Source organism: Equus asinus, chromosome 13, assembly GCF_041296235.1.
Source record: "Equus asinus isolate D_3611 breed Donkey chromosome 13, EquAss-T2T_v2, whole genome shotgun sequence".
NCBI classification, from domain to species: Eukaryota; Metazoa; Chordata; class Mammalia; order Perissodactyla; family Equidae; genus Equus; species Equus asinus.
In genome coordinates, this window is record NC_091802.1 from 21,778,677 (window position 1) to 21,806,592 (window position 27,916).

Genomic DNA, 27,916 nt, shown 5'->3' on the forward strand with positions numbered 1-27,916 from the left:
GGTTCCGCTTCGGTGGCCCAGGATTCGCCTGTTCGGATCCCAGGTGCGGACATGGCACAACTTGTCAAGCCATGCTGTGGCAGGCGTCCCACATATAAAGTAGAGGAAGATGGGCACGGATGTTAGCTCAGGGCCAGGCTTCCTCAGCAAAAACAGGTGGATTGGCACTAGTTAGCTCAGAGTAATCTTCCTCAAAGAGAAAAGAAAAGAAAAAAAAAAGAAAAGAAGTCACACTTCCTGGTGAACATGCCGCTATCTGTTGGACTTCTACAACGTGCAGGTGCTGCTCCTGGGAGCTATGTGGGATGCGGAAATTAAACCACCGACATCAAACTATCTAGTGTGGGCACGTGTGTGTTGAGGGGTTGGGAGTAACATAAATATACAGATAACTGTGATGCAAGGTAGATAGAAAGTGCTTAGGGCTGAAGGGATGGACGGATCCTGTAACGGTGTTGGAAGACCAGAACTGAAGAGATGACTCGAGGCTGGGTGTCAAGGAGGGCTTCCTGAAGAGGTGGCATTTGAATGTCTCTAAGTCTCTAGGTAGAGGTAAGCTCTGCATCAGTAGGACGCTTTAACAGAAGTTAGATCCTGTTTAATTTTCCCAGGAGCCCTGAGACGCAGACATAGGCCCTTATTCTGCTTTTACTGACTCCCAGAGAGGTTGACGAGGTTGTCCATAGTCACTTAGCTAGCAAGTGGCAGGTCAGGATTGATCCCGGGTCGGTGCGACGGTCTCCAAGCGCGGCGCTCGGGTCCCTCCCTGCTGAGCCCGCGGGGCTGGGGGCGGACCGCACGCGCCGAGGGAGGGCGGTGCGGCCGGGAGGGGCGGGCCGGGGCGGGGCTGGCGGCGGCGCGGCGGTCGGGAGGCGCGCGCCTCGGTCCTCTCCACCTGCTGGGCGAGCGCACGGGCCATGGGCGGCCATGGGCGACCGCGAGCGCAACAAGAAGCGGCTGCTGGAGCTGCTGCAGGCGGCGGGCACCGGCAACGCGCAGTGCGCCGACTGCGGGGCGGCGGGTAAGGGCGCGGCGGCGCGGGCAGCCCGCACCGGAGCCGGACCCCTCCCCTCCTTCCACACCGGTTCGCGTCCGGGGCCCCCGCCGGACCCGGGCATGACCCTTAGCACCCCTTCGGATCGAGGCCCCCGCCCACCCAGACTCTGAATCTCCGATCCAGGCCCCCGACCGCCCTGTCCTCATCCGATGTCGCCCCCACCCGAACTCAGGCCCCCTGTCCTCCCCACTCTGGACCCCGGCACGGATATTTCCATATCCTTGGACCGAGCCACTAGATCCCGGACCCAGGTTCCCTGACCATCCTGCTCACCTCCGCCTCCAGACACCCTACCCTCCCGGACCTCGGTCCCTGGCGTCTTCACTCCGGAGCCAGCCACTTCCCACACCGTCGGACCCAAATATCCCGGATCTCGGGCCCGGGCTCCCTGACCATCCAGTGCCCCCTCCCTCCCCACTCGCACCTCCCCAGGGTCCTCCCGCGTCCCTGCTCCGACCCTGAGGACGCCGGGGTCGGGGGAGGGGGGGGGGCCCTGACTCAGACTTCCCCACCTGCAGCTCCCCAGCCGGGCGCCTCGGTGCCGGTCCCTCCCCCTGCGCTCTCCTCTCGGTTCCCCGGAGACCTGTCACTTCCACATCGCGCCCGCCTCAGCCTCTGGCCCCCATCCCCGGGGCTCCTTTCAAGATCTTCATCCTGGTCGCTGGCCCCCATCCCCGGGGCTCCTTTCAAGATCTTCATCCTGGTCGCCGCCGCGCCATGGCCGGTGGGCTGACCAGAAGTTTCCATGCTGGTATCTTAGCTCACCCAAAGTGGGGAGACTAAGAGAGAAAGGGTTCCCGGCATGGGCAGAGCTGGACACCGCCCCAGGAACCCTAACTGCCGAGCCCTGCCTCTCCCAGCGCCCCCAGTCTAGCCCTGGCTTCGTCGCCCTGCTCTCCACCCGGCTCCCCTCCTGCCCTCTCGCCCCGCAGATCCCGACTGGGCCTCTTACAAGCTGGGCATCTTCATCTGTCTGAACTGCTCCGGCGTCCACCGCAACTTCCCAGACATCAGCAGAGTTAAATCCGTGAGACTTGACTTCTGGGACGACAGCATTGTGGAGGTAGCAAGAGGGCACCAGGGCTGGCGGGGAGGTGGTGGGCGGGGTGCTCCCATTCTGCGGGGGAGAAACTGAGGCCCAGAGACAGGCAATAACTAGAGAGTGAAAACACAGCCTACTAGAGTTGCAGCTTAGACAGAGGCCCTGAGTTCAACTTCCAGCTCCATCAACTTCTCATTGACAAGCTGTGAGGCCCTGGGTTGTTACATAACCCTGGCTGTGGGCCCTCAGTTTCCACATCTGCACTATAGGGCTACCACTGCCCCTTCACAGGGCTGCTGTGAGGGCTAAATGGAGGCTCAGTGCTAACAGAGTAAGTAGTCAGTTAACAGCTGCTGTTCTCACTAGCTGAAGTCCTGGAGTGGAACAGAAGCATCCTGATTCATGGTCTGTAGTCCTTCTTTGGCCCCCTAGCCAGGAAGGGGACCATTTTGCTCTCCTGACTTATACAGATAGAGGACTCCTTCAGCCTGGATGATAATACCGTTTTGGCCAGAAAACCTTCAGAGAGCAGGCAGTTCTGAGCTGTGCTGGTTGGCTTAGGATTGTGAGGACTGTTAGGGAAGCAGGCTGATGTTTACTGAGTGCCCAGAGTGGCCAGCACTGTGCCAAGACCGCTGGGCTAGATGCTTTACTTACTCCTTCAACACATAGTTACTGTAGGCCTACCATGTGCTGGGTATTAGGAGAGAGCAGTGAGCAAGATAAAGTCTCTGCCCACATGGAGCTCACATTCTAGTGCAGGAGAAAGACAGGAAACTCATAAACCAGCACGTAGGCCTGAAGGTGGTTCCTTTGTGCCTTTTAACTCCCCTGTTGTATTTTCTTCATTTTTGCAGGTGTGATCCCTGAAGTTCAGGGGGTTGAGTATTGCCCAAAGGTCACTCAGTAAATAAATGGCACAGCTGGGATGTGACCCCTGCTCTGTTGAGATCCAAAGCAACACGCAGATCCTATGACACAGCCCAGTGGTCCCCAGGGGAGGGGAGGATAGAATTCATTCTGCCCAAGGGGTGTGGATTAAAAAGCTGATGTTTCTTCCCACCTGTGCCCTCGCCCCAGATATGCCACTGCTGTTACTGAGGGCTGACTGTTGGCCAGGACCACTCTTGGCACATCTGCCTCTGGGTTGCTTGGGTGTCAGAGGGCCCCAGTGATCATCCTGACCTATGTGCTCTGTGGGGCCAGCACTGACTTCTTCCATCCTCCAGCTACGTGTATCTCCTGCAGTCTTGCAGGGACTGTTGCTGGGGGTCCGAGCCATCTGTGGAGGGGATAGGAGAAAGAACATGAGCTTTGAAGTTAGACAGGTCTGAGTTCAAATCCCAGCTCTCACTTACTAGCTGTGTCACCTAGGGTAAGTCACCTCACCTCTCTGAGTCTCAGTTTCCTCATCTCTGACATGGGGACAGTAATATTAAAATGGTTGAGGGGATCAAATGAGCTGATGTGTGAGAACTAGAAAGTGCTCTGCCTGTGCGAGGCATGGTTACTATAGCTCCTCATTGTTCCAGACTGGGGCTTCCCAGAAGCGTGGATGACCAAGCCCAGTGGGACGTGTCAAACTCCTGTAGGAGTGTCTCCTGACTCAGTCTAGGAGCCAGTGAGAACAGTGGCTTTCTGGGTAGACTGTGGTTTCATTTCACATTTTTTCAAGTTCTAAACTTACCCCAAGTTGCTGTTGTCTTGCAGTTTATGACCCACAACGGGAACCTCCGTGTGAAGGCCAAGTACGAAGCCAGAGTCCCTGCTTTCTACTATATCCCCCAGGCCAACGACTGCCTGTGAGTGGGTGATTTCCTAGTCCCCCGGCCCCACCCTTCCCCCTTCTCCGCTGCCTTTGTGGTGGTCTCTTCTATGGACCTGATCAGCAGGTGCGCCTGGGAGGGCACTTGGTGCTGTCCTGGAGAGCACATAAACCTGGTTTAAGCCCCTCTCTGCCTTTATTTTCCTCAGTTTCCACAGCTGTGAAATGGGACATTTTCTCTATGACCTGCCCCTTTGCCTCTGCTGTGCTTATAGCCTACAGGTGGTGGCTAACTTGATGGAGGAGAGAAACACTGGTGTTTTAGTAGAACAAACATATTTCAGCTACTTCCTACAGAGTGTTGTGCCCAGGACTGTCCCATCTGAGCTCAGGCAGCTCCAGAGCAGCTGCCTGGACCCCAGGCCCCTAAATAATAAGCATAAAAATAATAGTAGCTACTAATATCTATTGAGCTTTTCCTGTGTACCAGCCTCTGTGCTAATTAATTTGTTTAATTCTCTCAACAACCTTACGAGATAAATACTACCATTAACCCCAGGATATAGATGGAAAACCTGAGGCTTATAGAGGCACAGCTGGGACCAGCCCGTCTGACACCAGGGCCTGGATGACTGCCCCATGGCATTGGCAAAATCCAATACAATGGCTGGGTGGGGACGGGGGTGCTGTGAAGCAGCAGGAGGGTTGGAATTTCCTGGAGGTGAGGGGTCAGTGTGACACTGGTCCCTTGTGACCCCAGACCTCTGCAGGACTGACTGCCCGAGCCTGGGCCCCCCTCCCAGGGCCTCAGCCTCACCACCAGGGCTGCTGGACACGCCTTGTGTAGAGGGGGAGAAGGTGTCCCTCTGGGCAGACACAACCTCCTGGGGGCAGGGCTTGCAGGAAGCAGGCTGCGTTTCAGCCACGGCTGCCCTCTAGCCTTGAGGAATGCTTTTGGACAACGCACAAACTATACAACTGTACCTAGTGTCCTGAAATTTCTTAGTATTTAAACAACCCAGGGGGGCTGCTGATGCCATGTGTAACAGCAGGGGGGTCATAGCTTTCAACTCAGAAGACCCCAGTATTGTCTCCTGACTCTACCACTATCTAGCTATGAGAAGGCGGACAAGTTACCAAACCTCTCTGATTCATGGCATCCTCACCTCTGAAATGTGGGTAATGATGCATACTTTATAGTATGGTTGGCGAGATTAAATGAGATAATTTATGGAAATTATGGAAAACATCACCCAACAAGCTAGTTTTAATCCATTTCTCAGTGTCAGCTTCGGAATGCTGCCTGGTCCCTGGCCCAGCAGATGGATCTGCCACACTTCAGGGGGCCTGGCTCATCTTGCCTTCCTGCTGCCACTCAGCCCTTTGCTCCTAGGGGAAGGGAGCAGCCACTTGGTGAGCACCCACTATGTGCTAGGCTTTCTGCCGGCACTACACAGATGCTGTTGTCATGACTCCAACAGCAGCCCTGCCCATTAACCCCTTTTAGCTGAATACTAATTGCCCCCTCCCCCCCAATTCTAAAAGTCCTCTAAATTCCCCACCTCCAGGGCCAGGATTGGGGCCTCAGTTTCCATTTCTTCTCCCAGCTCTGATCCTGTGGCTCAGGACTCCACAGTGGGCTTGGGGGCTCTCCTCAGTGTGCTGGGGTGAGAGCTGTACATTAGGTAGGACTCTTGATTGTAAGTGACAGAAACCTAGTTTAAACCAGCTGGGGAACAAGGTGATTTTATGGGTTCTGGGGCTCAGACCTCAGCAAAGACAAGCCAGGGCCTCAAACACTGTCGGGTCTCTCACCCTCTCTCTGGCTCTCCTTCCCACCTCTTTCTCTCAGCCAGCCTCCTTCATGCAGTGGGAGCAAAGCCGCTTCCAGGTCCCCGGCTCCAGCTCCCAGCTTGCCCCAGAGAGGGCTTCCAATCCATTGCTCTCTCACTTTCCCTCCTTTTGGTCCACACAGCCCCGGGCAGAGCTCTGGTTGGCCGGTTTGGGCCAGGCACCCAGCTCTTGGTCATTCCCTGTGGCTGTGGGGTGAGCTCATAAACCTTGGAACCTTTACCTGGAAAAGGCGAGAGGGAACCACACAGTTGAAATAAGTCCACTCTTAGCTGCATGGTTTTTCTGCAGGGGTCATGGATGACAGTATCTGATTTGGCTAACATTAAATCTGCTATGTGCTGAGCGTGGTATGTACTTTATGTACGTTTAAACCTCTTAACAACCCTAAGGGGTAGGTAGGTATAATATTGGCATAGTCTCCAAATTCAGAGGAGTTAAGTAACTTGCCCTTGGTCACACAGTGGGTAAACAATAGAGTGGGACCAGGTCCCAGGTGGTCGAATCCCAAGACTACTGCTCTGTGCAGTGTAGCATGCCCAGATTTCATGAACGGGCCACAGGGAGAGGCTCGTGGGCTCTTCTGGCTTCAGCTCACGAGCATGCAGTGGGAGGAGGCAGTGTGGGTGGTCCAGGGGAGCCAGTAACTCTCCTGTTGACTAGAGGGCTGAGGCTGGGGTTGGAATAGCCCAGTGGTTTTCATGTAGCCCTTTGGGGGAAATGTTTCCTCCCAGGAGACACTGGCAATGTCTGAAGACATTTTTGGGTGTCACAACTGGGGAGGGGGTCCTACTGGCATCTACGGGGTAGAGGCCAGAGATGCTGCTAAACATCCTACGGAGCACAGGACAGCCCCCCACAGCAAGGAATGATCCAGCCCCAAATGTTAATAGTAGCGAGGCTGAGAACCCTTGGTCAGCGGAGCAGGCAGTGAGGCAGCTGCTGTGACATTCCCACCCTCGGCTATGGGGTCGGAAAGTTACTGTGGGAAGAGGCTGCATCGGATACAGCTGACCACAGGTTCTCTCTGTTTAGGGTCTTAAAGGAGCAGTGGATTCGAGCTAAGTACGAGAGACAGGAATTCATGGCTGATGGGAAGACGATCTCACCGCCAGGTAAAGTTATTTTCATCCCCTTTTGAGGTCTATGTTCTAATGAGTTCTAGAAAACAAGATGCCTGAGTATTAGGCACAAGGTCCAACCAAGAGATTCTTGCTGCCCTCGCTCTGGCCACAGAGGCCAGGGTGTGAGTTCCTCTCCCTTTGAAACAGTGACACATCAGCTGGCGGGGTTTTACGGTCTGCGTGGCCAGGAGGCGTATTTATCTCAGGTCCCTGCAAGGCCTCAAATGTGTATAGACTCTTAGTGTGAATTGCAGGAAGACTCAGTCCCCAGCAGACCAATGAGAAGAAGGCACCCCTGCCCCTGGCTGGTGTAGCCCCTGGTGTGGCACCAGGCTGGTAAGCTGCATGGGCTGCATTTCAGCCTCCGTTTTCCGCTTTGCGCAGTTTCTGCCCAGCGGCTCGGAGTCCAAGCTGACACTGACCCAGACAGCAAAGTGTACAAAACCACTCCTTGAGGACCAAAGGCAGCCGGTCCTAGCTACCAGGAGCAGGCACCGTTCTCCCACCAGCGGGCGCATACAGGTCACTCGTTGTTCCCGCACAATGGAGAGTTTCATTAGGCCCATGTCAACGTGAGGTTGAGCAGGACAGTGTGGACCTCTGTCAGAATCAGTCCAGTTTTCAGTCCTTAGCCTCCTTAAGGGTTTACTGTGTCTTCCCGTGAAACAGCCAAGGAAGGATGTCGAGGCGAGCCCAACTGAAATCATAAGACCTTGCAAATTTGGCCCCAGACAGGACCCCCGCGTCCTGCCCCTGAAATAGCTAAGTTTGCTTCGAGACATTTTAGCGGCACGTGGAGGCTGCATTCCACCCCTGAGCCCCTACGAGCTTCAGGAGCTGCTTGTTCATCTTGAGGCCACACGTGTTCACTCTTTCTCGTCCTTGGCGGCTAAGGTAACCGAGAAGGGTTCCTGTGGAAGCGGGGAAGGGACAACGCGCAGTTCCTGAGAAGGAGGTTTGTCCTCCTGGCAAGGGAAGGCCTCCTGAAGTACTACACTAAAGAAGAGGTAAGAGCCAGACCCGTGAGACGTCCCCTCCCTGAGCACTGGCTCTCACCCCTCATTAAAACGAGGTCCGCATTTTAATCCCTGGTGCCTTGTCTTGCGGGTGGTCTCGGCCACTGAGAGCTAGGCAGCGCACCCTGCCACTTTCCCCTGGTGACTCAGTCAGTCCAGTCCTCTAAAAAACACACCTTCTGTTCGCCTAGAATGGGCCTAGACTGGTCTGTGATTGTGCCTTTGATGATCGCTTGATTTTACTTAATTTATTCATGTTTAAGAAATATTTATTGAGCACCTACTATATCCTAGACATTATTCTGGGCAGTGAGCTAAACGAAGCTCCTGTTCTAATGGAGTTTTCATTCCAGTGGAAGAAGACAGGTGGGACCCCAAACATGCATCAATAAATGATATATCAGGTGTCAATAAGTTCTAGGAAGTAAAATAAAAGAGGGTGAAGGTTTACAGAATGATGGGAGTAGGGGGAGCTACCACGGGGTGGTCAGGGGAGGCCTCTCTGATGCCATTTGAGCAGAGGACTGAATAAGTGTGAGTGAGTTGTGCAGATATGTGGGGGAAGAGTAGGAGAAGTAGAGGGAACAGTGTGTGCAGAAGCCTGAGCATGGTCATGGCTAGCACAGACCTGTGTGCTCATTAGCAGAGATGACTGCTCGGAGAGGGCACAGCCCCTGCCTCCCAGGCTGGACAACTGGATCGCAGTTCCCACATGCACCCTCAAGGGCTTTTTGTTCAGTGCACAAACTGCTCAACCAGAAGCCATAGCCCTGGCCTGAGCTGGGAGTGGGTTTGGTGGGCCTGTAGAGCATCAAGGAGGCCAAAGTGATTGGTGCCGAGTGAGCAAAGAAAAGGATGGAGGGAGATGAACTCGCCTGGGTGAGGATCTTGTAGGCCATTGTAAGATGGGATTTTTTTTTTAAACAACTTTATTAAGATATAAATTCACATTCCATAAAATTCACCCATTTAAAGTATACAATTAATGGCTTTTAGTATATTCCGAGTTGTGCAACTTTCACCACAATCAACTTTAGAACATTTTCATAACCCCAAAAAGACTCCCCACACCCACTAACTGTAATCCTCCACTCCGCTCCACCCCCATGCCCTAGGCAACCTCTAATCTACTTTCTGTCTCTATAGATTTGCCTATTCTGGACATTCCATATAAATGGAATCATACAATATGCAATCTTTTGTAACACTCATTTAGCATTATGTTTTTAAGGTTCGTTCAAGTTGTAGCATGTATCAGTATTTCATTTCTTTTTATTGCCAAGAAATATTCCACCGTGTGGATATACCCCATTTCATTTATTCATTCATCAGTTGATTGACATTTGGATCCTTTCCACTTTTTGGCTAGTATGAATAATGCTGCTATGAACATTTGTGTACAAGTTTTCATGTTGACATATATTTCCATTTTCCTTGTAGTAGAATTGCTGGGTCATATGATAACTCTATGTTTGATCTTTTGAGAAATTCCTAGTTTTCCAAAGTGGCGGCACCATTTTATATTCCCACCAGCAATGTATAAAGATTCCAGTTTCTCCACATCTTCACCAACACTTGTTATTATCTGTCTCTTTGGTTATAACCATCTTAGTGGGTGTGAGGTAATCTCATTGGGATTTTTATTTGCCTTTCCTTGATGGCTAGCGATGTTGAGCATTTTCTCATGTACTTATTGGCCGTTCTTTATAGAAATGTCTATTCAGATCCTTTCCCCATATTTTAATTAGGTTATTTGTCTTTTTATTATTGAGTTGTAATAGTTCTTTGTATATTCTGGATTCAAGTCCCTTATTGGATACATGATTTACAAAAAATTTAGGCTTTGGATTATTCTGAGATGGGAAGCCACAGGAGGGTTTTGGGCAGAGAAGTGATATAATTTGACTTAAACTTGTTTAAAGGAACACTCTGGCTGCTGCTGGGGTGAGGGTGGGGCAGGGAGGAGGCAGGAGCGGAAGTAGAGAAACTAGTTAGGAAGCCACTGCAATAGTGAGGTAAGGAATAATGGATTAGACCAGGATGGTGGTGAAGGAGGTGATGAGAAGTGGTTAGATTCTGCATATATTTTGAAAATAGAGCCAATGGGATTTACTGAAGGATTGGACATGGGGTGTGAAAGTAAGAGGAATCAAGGATGATTCCCAGATTTTTGTCCCAGTCAACTAGGATAGATTTGCCGTTGGCTGAGATGGCAAAGACTTAGCTCTCTAATGGGGTGATCACGAGTCCTTTTTGGGGCCAGCCTGGTCAAGTTGGTACACTTTGCTTTCACAGCCCAGGGTTCACTGGTTCGTATCCTGGGCATGGATCTACACACCGCTTATCAAGCCATGCTGTGGCAGGCGTCCCACATATAAAATAGAGGAAGATGGGCACGAATGTTAGTTCAGGGCCAATCTTCCTCAGCAAAAAGAGAAGAATTGGCGGCAGATGTTAGCTCAGGGCTAATCGTCCTCAAAAAAGAAGAAAGAGTCTTTTTTATTTGAGGTGCTTACTAGTCACCCAAGTGGAGAATGAGAAGGGAGTTGGAAATGTGAGTCTGGAGGTTTAGGGAGAGTTTGGAGCTGGAGTTGGCAGCATGTAGACTGGTTTAGCAATGGGACTGGCTGGGTTCACCTATGCAGGGAGTGTGGGTAGATGAGAAAAGATGTCCAATAACTGACTATTTTAGTGATTTGTTGCTGAGTGACAAACCATCCTAACACTTACTGGCTTAAAACATCAATTTCTTATCCACAACTGGATGAATAAACAAATTGTAGTATGTCCATAGAATGGAATATTACTCAGCAAGAAAAAGGAACAAACTATTAATAAATGCTACAATGTGGATCAATCTGAAAAATATTTTTCTGAGCAAAAGAAGCCTTATACAAAACTGTGTACTATATAATTCCGTTTATATGAAATTTTGTAACAGGCACAACTACTCTATACCAGTAGAAAGCAGGTCAGTGATTGTCCGGGGTTGGGGTGGGGTGGGGATTGACTGCAAAAGGGCAGGAGGGAACTGTTTTGGGGTGATAGTGATGTTCTATATGTTGATTGTGGTGGTGGTACATGGGTATATATGCTTGTGAAAAATGACTGTATTCTTTTTTTTTTTTTTTTGAGGAAGATTAGCCCTGAGCTACCTGCTGCCAGTCTTCCTCTTTTTGCTGAGGAAGGCTGGCTCTGAGCTAACATCCATGCCCATCTTCCTCTACTTTATATGTGGGATGCCTACCACAGCATGGCTTGCCAAGCAGTGCCATGTCCGCACCTAGGATCTGAACCAGCGAACCCCGGGCCGCCAAAGCGGACCGTGTGCACTTAACCACTGTGCAACCTGGCCGGCCCCATACTGCATTCTTAAAATGAGTACCATTTATTGTTTATAAATTATGCCTCAATAAAGTTGATTAAATGAAAATTAACAATATCCAATTTCAGGGCTGGCCCCATGGTGCAGCAGTTAAGTTCGCACGTTGGGCTATGACAGCCTGGGGTTCCCCAGTTCGGATCCCGGGTGATGGGCACAGATGTTAGCTCAGGGCCAGTCTTCCTCAGCAAAAAGAGGAGGACTGGCAGCAGTTAGCTCAGGGCTAATCTTCCTCAAAAAAAAAAACACACACACAATATCCAATTTCAAACTCATCACATTAGCAAAAATGTGAAAAACTGGCAGGGTCAAGTGTTGGTGAGGGTATGGGGAAAGCGGAACTCTTCTGTGTGTGTGTGTTGTTTTTTGAACTATGGCCAATCATGTAATACTCATTTACAAAGACCGTGAATTCCCTTTTTTTTGTTGTTTCTTAGTATGCTTTTTGGTGAGAAAGATTGGCCCTGAGCTAACATCTGTTGCCAATCTTCCTCTTTTTGTTTTTTTCCTCCCCAAAGCCCCAGTACGTAGTTGTATATCCTAGTTATAGGTCATTCTAGTTCTTCTGTGTGGGGTGCTGCCAAAGCATGGCTTGATGAGCAGTGTTAGGTCCGCGCCCAGGATCGGAACTGGCGAACCCCAGTCTGCTGAAGCAGAGTGTGTGAACTTAACCACCTGGCCACGGGGCTGGCCCCTCTTCTGTGTTATTGATGGAGATAAATATTAGTGCAACCACTGTGGAGAGCCATTCGGCAAAATAATTTGGCAGTTTACAGTAAGTTGAAGAGATAGACACTTATGATCTAGCAATTCCATTGCTAAGCATAGACCGTGACCTAGAGAAATTCTCACGTATGTATACCAGGGACACCAGCTGACTGGAGCAAAAATCAGAAACCGTCTCAATGTCTATCAGCAGGAAAACAGATGGGTAACTTTTGGTGTAGTCATTTATAAGACCAAACTAGACGGGTATATCTCAACATGGATAGAACTAAAAAATATAATGTCAAGTGACAAAAGCAAGATATGGAATGATCCATATAATATGACACCATTTATGTAAATTGAAGCCACATATAACAATACCATATACTGTTCATAGATATGTATATGTGTGTGTAAAAGTATAAAGACTTAACTAGAAGGATAAACATCAAACTCATGAGAGTGATTGCCTATGGGGAGTGGAGGAGGAGAAGGGGACAGGCTGAATAGTAGTTAAAGGGATTTTGGCTTTATTAGTAATGTCATATTTCTTTATTTAAAAAGTTTGGAACAGGGGCCAGCCTGGTGGCGCAGCAGTTAAGTTCGCATATTGCGCTTCTTGGTGGCCCAGGGTTCGCTAGTTTGGATCCCAGGTGCGGACATGGTACCACTTGGCACGCCATGCTGTGGTAGGTGTTCCACATATAAAGTAGAGGAAGATGGGCATGGATGTTAGCTCAGGGCCAGGCTTCCTCAGCACAAAAGAGGAGGACTGGCGATAGTTAGCTCAGGGCTAATCTTCCTCAAAAAAAAAAAAAGTTCGGAACAATATTAACAAAGTTAGATGTACTTTTTAATATTTTTAGTATTTCTCATAGTAAGTATTTTAAAATGAAAATCTTCCAGTAATCTTTTGAGAAAACCATTGTTAAGGGTGTTGGTATAAATCTGTCTATACTTTTTATGCATGTTCGAACATAGATATAATATATATATATATACACATATGTGTGTATATATATAATGTACACACATTTTTGTGTGTATGTGTGTATAATTTTTGTATTAGTAGGTTCCTACTATACATCCTTTTCTGGGACTTGGTATTTCTCATTCGTAGATATCATGGACATTTTTTCATATTAGTAATATTGATCTAAATTATTCTTTAAAAAATTCTAGAGCCAGCCCTGATGGCCCAGTGGTTAAAGTTCTGCGTGCTCCACTCAGCAGCCTGGGTTCCGTTCCTGGGCGTGGATCCACCCCACTCATCTGTCAGTAGCCATGCTGTGGTGGTGGCTCACACAGAAGAACTAGAAGGACTTACAACTAGAAAATACAACTATATACTGGGGCTTTGGGGAGGGGAGGAAAAAAAAGAGAGAGGAAGATTGGCAACAGATGTTAGCTCAGGGTGAATCTTTCCTAGCAAAGAGAATTCCTGTGGCATTTCATTGTGTTGTTGTACCATGATTTATTTATTTAACCCCTTGTCCCTGACAGACCTTTAAATAACTTCTTCTTCTTCTTTTTGTTACTATTATAAGCAGCACAGTGACAAACATCTTTTGATGTACATGTTTACGTAGTAATGCAATTACTTCCTTGGGATAGAGTCTTAGATGCACAATTGTGGGTCAAAGCAAAACGCTCAACGTTTTAATAAACTTAACCAGATTTCTCTCTAGAGAAGACTGTGTAGTAGAAGTTGCCTCAGTGATGGGAACCTTCTACATCTGTGCCTGTCCCACATCCTAGCCACCAGCCACAGGCTGCTGAACACTTGACGTGGGGCTAAGTGTGACTAAGGAACTGAAGTTTCAATTTTATTTAATTTTAATTTTAATAGCCACATACGGTGAACGGCTACCACCAGTCTAGAGTGTTTTTATCATTTTTCCTTCTTTTTGGTTTTGAAGGGAAGCCCTTCTTTTTCCTTCCCTTCTTAGCATCAATTAGTGCTCAAACCGTGTTTCAGAACTCTGAGAACAGAGAGGTGAGTGTGGGAGTGGTGCTCCGAGACCCCCACACCTGCTTTTATCTGTTTGTTTTATCTATTTTATTTGTTTTGCTCCCGTAGATGATTTGCTCCAGAAAAAGTTCTATGACTAAGATGTTTGAAAAGTCCTCAGTTAAGGTCTTTCCAAGGCCCCTTCCAGCTCAGAGAGGCCAATCGGATTAAGTAGGAATGGTGGGATGGCTGCAGACAGGAGAGCGGGAGACTGTCTGTGCATCTTGACAGTAGAACAGGATGTTAAAATCCTATCCCAAGTTACAGATTGGTTGTCTGTTGGCGTTAGGGCATTAAGGCTCATTGGCGAAAGTGATGAGATGTCACCCTGCTGACTCAGCATCTTGAGTGTCCGCTTCCTCTCTTTCAGGGTAAAGGCCCCAAAGCTGTCATCAGCATCAAGGACTTGAATGCCACCTTCCAGACAGAGAAGATAGGGAACCCCCACGGGCTGCAGATCACCTACAGCAGAGAGGGTCACATCAGGAACCTGTTTGTGTATCACGAGAGTGGGAAGGTAAGATGACTGGCCTTGTCACACCAGCTCAGCGCCCCCAGACTCGGCAGACCTGGCTCCCGAGTGCAGCAGACTTTTGAGATTTGCTGCTGCTATTTGCCTTAATTAATTGTCACTTTCTGGTCTGAGACAGAGGTAAGAGTTAGGCAGAGCGAGACCAGGCAGAGGAACCTGGCTGGTCCCATGGGTGCATCTGGACAGTGCAGAGCCATGCAGGAGTCAGTTAGCAGAAGAGTCTATGCCCAGGGATGGCAAATCCAGGTACTGCCAGAGATTCTGAATGTGGGAAGAGGAATGGCTAGAAGATCAGGCAGCAGCGCGCTCCAAGGCCTTGCCTCTCAACGTGTGGTCCCACGCCAAGAGCATGAGCATCGCCTGGGAGCTTGTTAGAACTAGAGTCTCACGTCCAACCCTGGACTCACTGAGTTAGAAACCGCATTTTAATAGGACCCCCAGGTGATCCTTCTGCACATTAAAGTTTGAGAAGCACTACTGAAAGACTCAGGAAATCAGCTCCATCCTGCTCCGAAGAGCGGGTCAATATAGTCCAGGTCCAGCAGAGTAAGCTGGGTCAGAATGAACAGGGTCGTATGACTGGGCAAGGGACAGAGATGCTAAAAGGAGGTAGGGAGGGGTAAAGGTGGGAATTGACATTTTGTGAGCAACTGTTAATTCTGTGCCGGACACTGTTCTTGGTGATCACTATACATCATTTCTTAATCCTCAGAACTCTGGAAATGTTTTCTCTCCATGTTACTGAGGTATGGACATGTTAAGCAACTTGCTCAGAGGCACACAGCCGATGGTTCCTGAGCCCTGCTCTCATTTTACCACCCCATGTGCCTCTGCTGGAGCAAGAACCCATGGCAGCAGGAGCCAGGAACCAGCTACAGGGACCAGATCTTCCCAAGGCGCCCTAGCCCTGGATCCTGACCATGGATCACCTCCCAGCAGGCTTGATGCTTACCCCATAGTCTGGGCAGAATTCCTGGTGTTGTGGTCTGAAGAGCAGGGGTTTAGAGTCAGAAGCTGGGGCCCTGCTTCTGCCGTGTCATTGGGGCAGGTCCCTTCCCCTCCTAAGTCTGCTTGCTTATGGATCATAACACCCACCTCCCAGTGGGGGTTTGAGGGTCGAGTGACCACGAACCACGAACATGAAAGCTCTTCATTTTGGCGAAGTGCATTGCCAACATCAGTCACTACTGTTGTTATTTGCTCATGATTGTAGCAGATATAAAAGACAAAATCTCGAGCAAATTCACATCTGTATCATTTATTCATTCGTGAATTCACTCATTCAATGAATCTTACTGAGCTCCTGCAATGTGCAAAGCACTGTGTAGGCGTTAGGGAGTGTGGTAGTGAAGGGGGCAGAGCCATGAGGGCCTCAAGGATCTCACAGTCTAGAGAGGGAGACAGGTGGGGAAATAGGCGCTGATGATGCCATGTGATGGAGTGGAGGGCGTGCTGGGGACACACAGGAGACATGTAAGTGGCCTAGTCTTGGAGGGCGGGAGATGGTAAAAAGGCTTTCCAGAGGAGTTTCTATTGAAGAATTGTGTGAGTCTGCTGAAAAGGACAACACTCAGACTGGCTTAAAGGGGCCGTGAATGGGAAGGATACAGGGGTACGTGTTTCAATGGCAAGAAGTATGGCGGGCCTCCTAAGAGATTAGAAGCAGGAACTGGGGTGTGTATGTGTGTGAGAGAGTGTACACTCTTCTTTCTGACAGGAACACGTTGTGTAACACCAAGGGTGCAAGTTATGTCACACTTCTTTGTTGTTCTAAATTCAAGGACCCCATTTCCCAAATTGGCAAGAAATCTAGTATCTATCACCTTTCTCAGCTCCCTTCCTTGGCTTTACCAGAAACTTGGGACTTGTGCAGGCTGGCAGACATGGAGGAGAACCCTGATCCTTAGTCCATAGTGGGCTCTCTGCTGTTGCCCTGAGTCCAGATTGGCTGGATGCTGGTGGCCACCCTTCCATGCTGATCGCTGCCACGAGGACTTTTGCTGAGGTTCCCAAGGTCTCTGACCTGGCCCTCTCCCACTTGCCCAGTGGTGGAGCATTTGACAGCCTGGGTCTGGCCAGCTTCTCCATTAGATGGACATAACTAGGGGGCCGCAAACTCATGCCTGCAGGAGACAGGTAGGTAATTTAAAAGTGAAGTGGATAGCTATACGGCTGTGGCAAACAGGAAGACCTGTATAGAGGATCGAAACAAACAGACCTTCAGGAGCCAGACAAACACGTATGCAAGTTGGAACTGGCCCCAGGGTCACCAGTTTGTGACTGGAGAGACCTTCCAAAGTGAAGGGCTAGGTGAATCTTTCCTGGGATGACCCCATTCCCTTAGCCTAAGACCCAAGAAGGTTCTTAACTCCCAGGACAGGAGAGCTCAGAACTCCACAATGCTAGGCCTGCATGCTTGACCTATGAGAGATAAAAGGTAATGACTTCATTCTTCTGAAACCATATTCGAATGAATTTCTCAATCACCGTCTTACATCACAGTCCAGCACCGCAGCTATTTGAACACGTCTTTCAGCCTCTCACTTCCAAATTCCTAAGATGAAGAATCTGACAATCTCGGTCCAGCCTCTGCATTAGTCCGGCCCTGGCCCAGCTGCTGTGGCCAAGAAGGGGTGGGATCATAGCAGCAAATGTCGCTGCGATTGTGGGTGGGTGAGAATGGGTGGGGAAGTTCTCCTCGAAGCAGGGTTTGGGCTGAGCAAAATCTATTACAACATCTAAGCTGTCCTTCAGGATGAGTAGAATGTTCTAAGGTAAAAGGTGTGGGGGGGTGAGGGGAGAGAGGTGGGTGAGGCAGAGTGTTCCAGGAAGAGAGAACAGCATGTACTGGGGGAGTTGCAAATGGTTTGGTATGGAAGGAGCTCAGAGGGCAAAGTAAGTTATCCTAAAGAACTTAGACTTTCTTCCTGAGGGAAGTGGAGAGGACTCTAAGGTAGACTCAGTTAGTTTTGCAATTAGAAAATCATGCTGGCTGTCAGGGGGAGGACCCACTGGAGAGCAGCAGAGCAGAGGCAGAGCCAGCCAGATGAGCGGTTCACCGGGTGAGAGATGATGGCCCACACTGCCGAGAGATGTACTCTCCCAGCGTGACAGCAGAACGTCCAAGCCAGCTGTAGCCTAAGTTGCACTGCAGGTGGTGAGCATCCCCACTGAGGAGCATCCCCAGCTGTGCCTGCCCCACCTGAAAGCGGGTCTTTGACGACTCAGGACCTTTGCCCCTCAAAGTGTGTCGCACTGACCAGCATCACATCACTGAAGGCTTGTTAGAAATTCAGAACCTCAGGCCCCACCCCAAGCCCACTGAACCCAAATCTGCATTTTGACGAGATCCTGAGGTGATTCGTACACACGTTGGAAAGTGGAAGCACTGTTCTAGGCCACTGCATAACTCCCGTGAGGTTCGCTCTGGTCCTTTCTCATGGCTCTGGGGAGCTCCTGTCATTGGCTTCCCACTTGATCAGGTGAGCCCCCCTGGGTTCTAGCATTGTCCTCCCAGATGCCTGTGATCAGCCCACAGGCCCCTGAGTGCAACTGGGGGTGTGTGCATGCGCTGAATGCACGTGCCCAAACCTGAAGATCCAGCTAGCTTCCTGCCACCAGACGCAGCTCCCCTGATGCCGTCTCATTGGCTGTCCATTTGTCCTTTGCGTTTTCTCTGCAGGAGATAGTGGACTGGTTCAATGCCCTCCGTGCAGCCCGTCTGCAATACCTAAAAACGGCCTTTCCTGAACTCCCAGAGTCTGAGGTGAGCCAAACGTGGACCCCAACTTCCAAGTCTTCTCTCTGCCACCTCCTCTTCTCCTTATCTGCTGACCTCGAAGACACTCAGAGGCCAGATTCGGTTTGTTTGCAGGCAAGACCTTGAGACTTGGAGTTGGGTATTTCAGAGGGAACCAAAAGCTTTCTCCCGGAGGCTGGGGGATTTTGGCCTCACACAGGGCAAGGCGGCCTCCAGAAAGCAGGTCAGTCTCTCCCCTTCAGAATGCACAGCCACCATCCACAGTGTCAAAGGGCTCAGAATTTGGGCATCTCTTTCTGACCTCTTCTCCCACTAAAATGTATGAACGGTCCCTGACATATTGCTGACAGAGTGCTCTTGAGCGCGTGCTATCTTTTCATTCCTTGTATCTAGTGATCCCTTGTAGCAGGTGGTTAGGTGGGGGTATTCTCCCCATTTTACTGGTGAGGAACTGAGCCCCAGGGATAACCAAAGTGAACAACCAAAGGGGCTCTTCCCACTCTAACATCCCCCCTTTTGCCCTTTCATGTTCTGGTCTTAGAAGGCAGTAGGATCTTCCCCATTATAGTTCTAACGGAACCGTCTGCCTTTGTGGCCAAGGTACTGTTGGGCCCGAGAACTTCATTTTGATTGTCCTCAGACATCTGGGGCATCCATCTACATCTTTCAGGCTTGGCTGGGGTGGGCCAGAGGATGCTGTCTTGAGCCAGGAGGCCTAGGCTCTTGTGGATGCTCTGTCACTAACTTGCTGTGTGACCACTGCAGGTCACGTCACTTCTCTGAGCATCTGTTTCCACATCTGTTAAGATGACGGTTGGTCTGGGTCATCTTCAGGGTCCCTTCCATCTCAGAGGTGCTATGCTCCGGTTCCTGTTTTAAACCTTGCCTTAAGAAGATTTTGTAAGTGATCGAGGTGAAGGTACCGTGTTAATCCTGGGACTTTGTTATTCCAGATGGTAGACCCCCCTTGAAAGCCTAAATGTTCCCTAATTCCAAGGTCTGCAGGGAGCAAAGTATCTGGAATGGGGGTCCACTCCAGGCCCAGGGATCACTGAGATGGCAGTTCTCTGGGAGCAGTTCCAGCCAGGCCTGGGTCAGGGCCCTCCTGGTCTGCAGAGTCAGCACCCAGAACTGATGACTGGACTCTCCCATGGGTGGGCCTTGGGAGTGCTGACTGGAGAGGACAGGAGGACAAAGTGCAGACACTGGGCCTTATTTATTGGGCTAGCTCTCCAACTTTGCTGACCCCTGTGGAGGAAATTGGTCTTTGGCCAACGTCCTCAATGTCCTCTTGCCTCTCTCATCCACCATTGTTACCCCTCAGCCACCCCTGGTCTCCTCCCTGCCCGCTCCTCTCCCTGTCTTCCCTCCCCCATGTCTGTGGATGGTGTGAGGTTCTGGGCAATCACCCAGGCCTGGCTCAAGTTTGGGATCCAGGTGCCAGAAACCCAGGGAGTCCTGGTGGGCTTGTGGTCCTGTAATAAGAAATGCATGGACTCTGAAATCAGAGAAGCTGATGTGTTACCTAGGGCAAGTCACCTTACCTCTCTGAGCCTCAGTTTACTCATCTGTCACCATGGGGACAATACCTCCCTTCCAGGGCTATTGAGAGACTTGAGTGAGCCAAGGCATCTAAGGTACAGTAAATAGAACTCCATCCACGTGATTGTCCTTCTCCCTCCATTTGTTTCCCTAGGCCTAGACGAGCCCTGCCCTGGCTCAAGTTCAGATGATGGAGCTGTTAGGGACTCTGTCTTTTCTCTGCATGAAGGAATTAAAGCCTACAGAATGTATTTCAGGGAAAGGGGAGTGGTGTAGTTTATGTTTTTGTTTTTGGCTCACAATTTTCCCCCTTTCAGACTTCCCATTCCTGCTCCCCAGACCTCACTTCCCCTTTGCCTCTGCCCTGGGACCTGAGGCTCTGGAGAACCTCCTCTGTTCTCTGAAGCCTGGGCTGTCATTTGAAGCTTGAGACTTGCCAGTTTGACCCCCTGGAGCATAGGAGGCCAGCATCAATCTCTGGAAGCTTCTCTGAGCATAGGATGGCAAGCTGGGAGGGATCCTGGAGACCACGTATTCCAGTGTCCTTGTTACACAGAGGGAAACAGGCCCAAGAGGAATAAGGTTTTACCACGGTCACACGGCTGGTTGAGGTCAGAACTGGAGCTAGAACCCAGTCTCCTGAATCCTAATCCAGCGCTTTCTCTCCCTGCCCACTCTGCCATCACCTCGTGGGACCCTGTGTCAGAATCCCCACCGATGACAAGGTCTTGGCAGGGGCCTGATCATGTTTCTACTTCAGCAGCACAGAGTAGTGGCCGGAGGACCACCAGTGTCCATCAGCACTAGATGCGAATCCCAGCTCTTCATCCTACTGGAAATGTGGCTGTGCGAACATCCCCAACCACTTCTCTGAGGCCTGGTTTCTTCATATGCACAATGAGGAGGATAACATCCACCGGCTCACAGGGTGGTTGACAATGGCACCCAGAGCCTGATCCATGGGAGACCTCAGAATATGCCGCCTGACAGCAGGAGGGGCTCCTCAGAGTCTTGCCTATGTTCACCTCCTGGGGTTACTGTGGTCCTTAAACTCAGTCCTTAAACCCAGATCAGCTGTGCTGGTAGGCTCTGCAGACATCTGGGGTGCTGTTGTCTGGCTCTGTGGAAATATGAATATTGCATCCATACCATGTTCCAAATATAACCCTGTGAACCATCAGCAAACATCCTTCCTCATTCCAAACTTCCTCTTTGTCGGGGAGCCCAGTTCAGTGGGGAACCTTGAGCCCCTGGGGTGTGAGTCAGGGGGTCAATGTACATCTCTCTTCCCCCAGCTCGTGCCCCTCATCACCAGGAACTACCTCAAACAAGGCTTCATGGAAAAGACTGGCCCAAAGGTACATCCTACCACTCCCTGGGGGCCTTTCGTGACCCCTGTCCCAGTGGGCAGTAGGGCAGAATTTTGGAGGTGGGAAAATGGGGAACTAGGGAGTGGGAAGAGGGAGGGAAAGGAAGTAAACCAAAGTTTGTGAGTTCCTGGGGGGAAGGACCACGTAGAGACTGGTTAGGGGGTGTGGGATCCAGCATTGCAGGTACTTCTGCCTCTCATTGGGCATCCTCCCCCTTTATCGGCATCCCATCAGCTTCTTTCCTTTTAGCTCCGTCTAACTGACCCTACTCCTGGGAAAGCATTGCTGAAAATGAAAAGGACCCAGCTTTTGCATTTTCCAGAACCCTTGTGTGCTCTGTGCTGGGGGCTTACCAGGGCCATGCAAGTGCGACAGGGGCTAGCAATTGGTCTGAGAAAACACACCTATACACCCATGCTTGGGTGCCAGGGAGCCCCACATGAGCACCCCCTCCCCAGCAGACACCCCTCCCTCAAACTCAGCCTCTGCCTTCCCTTGCTAAACCTGCCCCAACAGCGGCCTGCTCATTCCCACTTGTCTATGAAGGAAGGGAAGTCTGGCTGCTTCTGGGCCTCCCATGGAGGGTCCAGAGGGCTAGGGGGAAGCTCCTGCTGGCCCAGGACATCTCAGACCCAGCCTGGATGCCATCCAAGCCAGAAGTCTGGCTGTCAGGGGAGGAAGAGGGGGAGGGAGGAGAAGGGAAAAGGAAAGGAAAAGCAGAGAGAGCTCCCTACAAAACTCCCAAGGCAGCAGCGTTGCCATGCCTTCTTTTCTTTAAGGTGCAATAGGTTGCAGGATGGTTGTTAAAACTACAGTGACGGGGCTGGCCCGGTGGTGCAGCGGTTAAGTTCGCACATTCCACTTCTTGGTGGCCCGGGTTTCACTGGTTCGAATCCTGGGTGCGGACATGGCACTGCTTGGCACACCATGCTGTGGTGGGCGTCCCATGTATAAAGTAGAGGAAGATGGGGACAGATGTTAGCTCAGGGTCAGGCTTCCTCAGCAAAAAAGAGGAGGACTGGCAGTAGTTAGCTCAGGGCTAATCTTCCTCAAAAAAAAAAAAAAAAAAAAAAAACTACAGTGAAAGGTGTTAGGCAATTGTATGAAAGAAAACCTGAGGCAGCTGGAAAACTAGTTGAAAGGTTGCACATTTGCTTTTCTTCCTTCACCAGCTAGTGGCACAGCCCCTCCCCGAGGTTCTTGCTCAGGGGCTTTCCTTCCCCTGACCTAGGTCAGAATTCGGGCTAAGGCCAGCACTTTTGGCATTACTGAGCAGTAGCCACTTCTGATTTCCCTAGCTTCCTTTTTCTGAGACTTCTTGCCCACAGTCTGAGAAGGAGCAAAGTGCCTCTTCCAATGCACAGCAGCACCTGGAGGCAGCAGGGTGCATGAAGCTGGCAAGGGGTGAGGAAGTGGGCAGGGCCTTCAGAGCTCCAGGGCCTCAGAGAGGAGCACTGGGGTGTCTGATGGGGGGCCGGGACTGGCCAGCTCTCTTGGCCTAGCCGAAGCTGGCCCTCTGACCTCTGTGCTCCCCAGCTTGGCCGACCCTGGTACGAGGTTCCCTCTTTTGCAGCAGAGAGAACCTTTCAAGAAAAGGTGGTTCGCCCTGGATCCCCAGGAACGGAGGCTGCTCTATTACAAGAACCCACTGGTAAGAGCCACTGCTGGCCCCTCCCCAGCGCACTCCCAGACAGAGGCGGGGTCTGTGCTGGTCAGGGACAATGGGGAAGCCACAGGGCTGGAGAAACCTGGTGAGGGGCACCCCTCTACCTTTCCTTGTCTCTAAGTCATCTCCTGTGCAGGAAGTCATCCCCCTCCTCCCCTTTGGGAAGTCCTTTATGCAAATCCAAAATGCTCCTATTTTAGCAGTTCAGCAGGTTGTTTCTCATCCTCCAGGCTCCAGGGTTCACTTCTAACCAGGAGCCTGTGAAGTGTGGTGACTAGGAGAGTGGGCTCTAGACCTCAGCTGTCTAGGCTCCAGTTTCAGCCCTGCCGCTTTTAGTGGTGTGCCCCGGGCAGCGTACGTAGCTCTCTGTGCCTCAGTTTCCTCCTCTGGAAAATAGTTGTAATAACAGTGCCTTCCTCAGAGGTTGCCATGAAGATTATACAAGTTACTACCTGGAAAGCACTTGAATTCCTGGTACATAGTTAACTTTCCACAAATGTTAAGTATAATTTTAACAGATGATGTGTGTGATTTCTTTTATGGTTTTAGCCTTTCCAATTCTGGGTCCCACCTAGCAGAAATCCCAGCAGGGACCCCCACACCTCTTTCTAAAATAGAGCCTGGTGGCTATCAGGGCTGCAGGTGCCCCTCTGATGATCATGTGTCCTCTATTTTCAGGACGCCTTTGAGCAAGGCCAGGTTTTTCTCGGGAGGAACGAGCAGGGGTACCAGGTATATGAAGACCTGCCCAAGGGCATCCGAGGGAATCGCTGGAAAGCTGGCCTCACCATCGTCACCCCGGAGCGGAGATTCATCTTCACCTGCCCCAGCGAGAAGGAGCAGCGGGAATGGCTGGAGAGTTTCCGGGATGTCCTCTCCCGCCCCTTCACACCCCTCAACATCCTCAGTAAGATGCAGGGCCTGGGGTTGGTTCTTTTGGCCGAGGGCGGAGGGCAGAGAGGGCTTCTTCACTTGGGTTCAGCTGTGAGCCCTGAAGCCAACGTCGTCAGGCTCCTGATTGCACACTTTCCATTTTCTTCTCTTCCCGCCAAAGAAAAGTACAGACAGTACACTTTGTTGCCAGAAAGCCCTCTCTGTCCACACTAAGTTCCTCTATCGGGAGCCCTTCCCCATTGGGCTCTGGAGGAGTTTCACCCTAGCAGAACCGTCCGTTAGATCCCCTTCTCTACCTGCTCAGTCCAGAGGCAGAGCGCTCTCTCTCTCCCTCCATTCTCCTCCCCTGAGTCCCTTTTCTCGTGAGAAAACTGTGGCCTGTTATTATTAGCTAAGGTCACCCAGCTGGCCAGCTCCCGGGATTTTGCATCCCTCCCCCGTCCTAGAAGGAAGGCTATTTTTAGTGCCCTTCTTTGCTCTGGTCCTCTCTTCTGTCTGCCTCTCTCCTGCTCCTCCTCTCCACTCCAGATATGTCACAAGGCGGCTTCCCTATCTGCCAACAGCCCTGTGAGAAAAAGGGAAACATTCTGAGCTGGAGCAAGAAGCTGCTGGGCTGGGGCCTGGCTTCCGAGATGCCAAGGAGAAGTTCTGTGTTGGGAAAAGTACAGACTGAGCAGGTGGCCCCACGTGACCCCTGGGGAGAAACACTCATGCTCTTTGAGTCTGACCAGTATAGACACAAACTCTCTTCACTTTCCAAAATCTCAAAGTCAGAGTGCCTCCAAAATGGTCCCGGAAGTTGTTAGTGAAGCGCATCAGCTGGTGCTTTCTCCTCCCTGGGGGCCTGTGGTCTCTGTTTCTCTCTGCTTCTGTGTCTCTCATGGTACTTTTCTCTCCTTCTCTGGTGTGTGTGTCCCCTCTGTCTCTCACCCTTTCCGTCTATTCTTTATTCTTGTTCCCTCTGTCATTGTGCTTCTGTCCCCTTGCTGTCCCTTCTCTCTGAATTGGCATTGGCACAGCCACCCCCTCAGCCCTCTTCTTGTTCCCCTTGCAGCTGCATCAACAGAGAGTGGCTGCAGCAGCAGGTGACCCACTGGCCGAGGAGCTGGCTGGCCACCGGCCACCTGGAGCTCCTGGCAGGAAGGAGAAGTTCTCGCCTTGGCCTCGGTTGCCCAGCAGGAGTGCCCCACAGTCAGCAGCCATCGCTGGCAGTGAACTCTGCCAAGACCAAAGCTGTGGCCTTTACCAACCGGCTCCCTGGGCCTCTCTACTGCCCAGCCCTGAGGGTCTGGGGATCTGGTACATGTCCTCAAGGCCCAGGACATCTGAAATGAGGGCGCTGTGATGGAAAGGCACCCACAGCATCATGCAAGTGGCATGCTTGCTCAAAAAGAAAAGAAAAGTTTAATCTGAATCTAACCATGAGGACATAATAAGACAAACCCACCTTGGGGACATTCTTTAAAACAACCAGCCTGGACTCTTCAAAAATGTCAATAACGTGAAAGATAAAGTAGCATGGAAACTGTTCTGGATTAAAGGTGGCCAAAGAGACAGCAACATGCAATTCATGATTCTCAATTGGATCCTGGATTTTAAAAAAACAGCTATAAAGGACATATGAGATAACGGGGGAAATTTGAATATGAGTGTACATGAACTAATAACATTGTATGATTGTGATAATTATGCTGTAGTTGTGTGGGAGAACGCTCTGGTTCTTAGGGGACACGTGCCGAAGCATTCAGGGGTAAAATGTAGTAATTTTCAGTCTGCAGTGACAACTGACTCTTAAATGGTTCAGCAAATAACTGTATGTGTACATGTATATAGAGAGTGTACACATATGGACGCACAGAGAGCGTCTGTGTAAGTATGGAAGACAGAAAGTGTATATATATATGCATGTGCACACAGGGAGAGGAAGAGAAAAAAAGACCACTGTGCAATGCAAAATGTTAGCAGCTGACAAATCAAGATAAAGTGTAAATGAGTATTGTCCTATTCAGGCAGGTTTTCCATAGATTTGAAAGTGTCCAAATTAAAAAGGTGCGAGAAAATCTTTTTAAAACATCCACTTTCCACTCCTCAAAAGCAGTGTTTTTTCACATGCGTCAAAAATGTTCCTAGGAGATTTTCATCTTTGTGTACATTTTAGAAGAAATAAAAGCCTAGATAATAAAAAAAAAAACACACACACACACACACAGTGTCTGCATTGATTCTCACCACGCTCTGGAAGGAAAGAAGCAAGCCAAGGAGACAACTCTGCTGGGCCCCAGGGCACAGAGCTGTCCAGCCTGCATGCTGGGTCTGGCCTTGCCACTAACTTGAGACTGTTGGAAAATTCACTTCTCCACCTCTTTGCCTTGGTTCTTTTCATTCATATGAGGAAGTTATACTAACTATTGAAATTCAATGGAAGCAAGAAGTATTTTTAAGCATCTTCCAGGTGCCAGGCTCTGTGCCAAGCCCTGGGAATAGGCAGGAACCAGATGATGTGTTCCCTGCTGTCACAGATTACAGACTGTTGGAAGGCAGCCCTTACACGGGGCAGGACAATGAGGTGAGTGTTCAGAAAGGGGAAGTACAGGCTGCTGTGGGAGCGTGTGGCCATAGGGTTTACCCTGACTAGGGGAGAGGGGAGCCTCCTTCCTCTCCAGAAAGTGACGTTAAAGTTGAGACCTAAAAGCTGTTTAAAGGTTAGCCAAAGAGAAGAGGGTGAGGAAAACAGTCTAGGCTGAGGGGAAAAAATGTTCAAAGACACCAAGATGGGAAAGAGGAACTGAAAGAAATCTTGAATGGCTGAAATGTTAGTGAAACAGATCGCCAAGTTCTCTTCTCCGTGATTCTCTTTGTCCCTTCAAGTGATGGTTCAGAAAGACATTGGGTGAAGTTCTCTCTTCCTTTCGGTGGAGACCCAGAGCGTTAGGAGGATCTTTGAGAGAGTCTCTGGTTTTTATGGGATTGTCCTTTTGGATCCCTGAATCAGAGGACAAGCAACATCACTGGAGCATCTTTCCTGAGCCTTCCTGACAGCCCAGGTGGAGATGTGAGTACTTCTTCCTCTGGCTCCTGGAGCACCTTGAAAATGTCTGTTTCAACACCTGCTATGTTGTGTATTAAAGGTCGGTTTACTTGTCTGCCTTTTTTTTTTTTTTAACCACCTGTGAGCTCTGTTGACTGTACTCTGCTTAGTCATGAAGATGAGAAAATAGATAAAAGCATAGGTTTGCGCTCAAGGAATTTATGGTCTAGAGGGGAATAAGGAAAAGTAAACAGGCAGTAACAAAACTGATTGATGAGGGAAATTGGGGTTCCTAGGAGCCCTTCAGAGGGGCAGAGAAGAGACACAAGAGATGGAGATGAAGTCCCAGTGAAATGGAGTACCTGATTTTGGTTGGTTTCTGAGGCCTGGCTAAGGCACTTCGTCTTTGGGTTCCCCCAGGATACCTCTGTACTCTTACATTAAATACTCTTCTCTCTTTATTTATTTTTAATTTTTTTAGAACATTCCTTTTTTAAGTATTTTTATTGAGATTATAATGGTTTATAACATTGTGTAGTTTCAGGTGTACATTGTTGTTTATAAATTCCTGAATACACTTCATCGTGCTCACCCCTAGTAGTCTAATTTTTATCCATCACCATACATATGTGCCCCTTTGTCCCTTTCGCCCACCCCTCAATACTCTTCTCCCTTTTGACTTGTTAGTACACGGACATTTCTGTTACTTGAATCAGCCCTGACTAATGATGTTCTCCAAAAGAGTTGATATCTTTACTGAATTCTGAACAATGAGTAGAAGATACTTAGATTGGGGTCGGGGAAGGCAGAGAAAGAAGTGTGTACAAAGGCCCAGAGACAAGAGAAGACATGGCCTGTTTTGGAAACTTCAAATAATTGAATATGGCTAGAGCACAGATTGTTGTGGGGAGGAGGAGTAAAAACAGATTAGATTGGAGGAGGGTCTGCTTCCAATAATGGCAGAGTAGCTCATATAGGAATAACCCTTCCATAGATAACAATTAGAAACTGTATAGTCTATAACAAAACAATTACCTGAAGGCCCTGGAAGATGACATAAAGCAGGCAGAAACTAGAGAGGAGTTGGCACTAGGAAGCAAGGAATTGCATGGGTGAGTTTCTCATTTTTTAGTTTTTCACCTGAGGGCAGGCCCTGGTCAGTGCCTCA

General features: G+C 49.9%; 1 protein-coding gene across 4 annotated transcripts; it reads left to right on the plus strand.

Annotated features, from left to right (window-relative positions):
• Nucleotides 1-838: 838 nt before the first annotated feature.
• On the plus strand, nucleotides 839-25,911 carry ADAP2 (ArfGAP with dual PH domains 2). 4 transcript variants are annotated; one of them, XR_011493702.1, is made up of 11 exons: nucleotides 839-1,021; nucleotides 1,990-2,120; nucleotides 3,810-3,901; nucleotides 6,751-6,830; nucleotides 7,734-7,846; nucleotides 14,327-14,473; nucleotides 18,171-18,254; nucleotides 21,086-21,148; nucleotides 22,697-22,811; nucleotides 23,505-23,733; nucleotides 24,775-25,911. XR_011493702.1 is itself a non-coding variant. In XM_044744526.2 (11 exons), exons 1-11 carry the CDS (start codon nucleotides 928-930, stop codon nucleotides 24,807-24,809), a joined length of 1,146 nt encoding a protein of 381 aa, XP_044600461.1. In that variant the 5' UTR covers nucleotides 839-927; the 3' UTR covers nucleotides 24,810-25,911. The 4 variants fall into 4 exon arrangements, 3 of the variants coding, with proteins under 3 accessions (XP_044600461.1, XP_044600463.1, XP_044600462.1); XM_044744526.2 differs by having other exon boundaries at nucleotides 22,734-22,811; XM_044744527.2 differs by having other exon boundaries at nucleotides 840-1,021; nucleotides 22,737-22,811.
• The last annotated feature ends 2,005 nt before the right edge of the window (nucleotides 25,912-27,916 follow it).

Bases quoted from the DNA above. Each gene is read 5' to 3' on its own strand.
- ADAP2 (XM_044744526.2), top strand. From the start codon at position 928: ATGGGCGACCGCGAGCGCAACAAGAAGCGGCTGCTGGAGCTGCTGCAG. The intron at 2,121-3,809 runs GTAGCAAGAGGG...GTTGTCTTGCAG, and splicing joins GGGACGACAGCATTGTGGAG to TTTATGACCCACAACGGGAA. The intron at 14,474-18,170 runs GTAAGATGACTG...TTTTCTCTGCAG, and splicing joins TGTATCACGAGAGTGGGAAG to GAGATAGTGGACTGGTTCAA.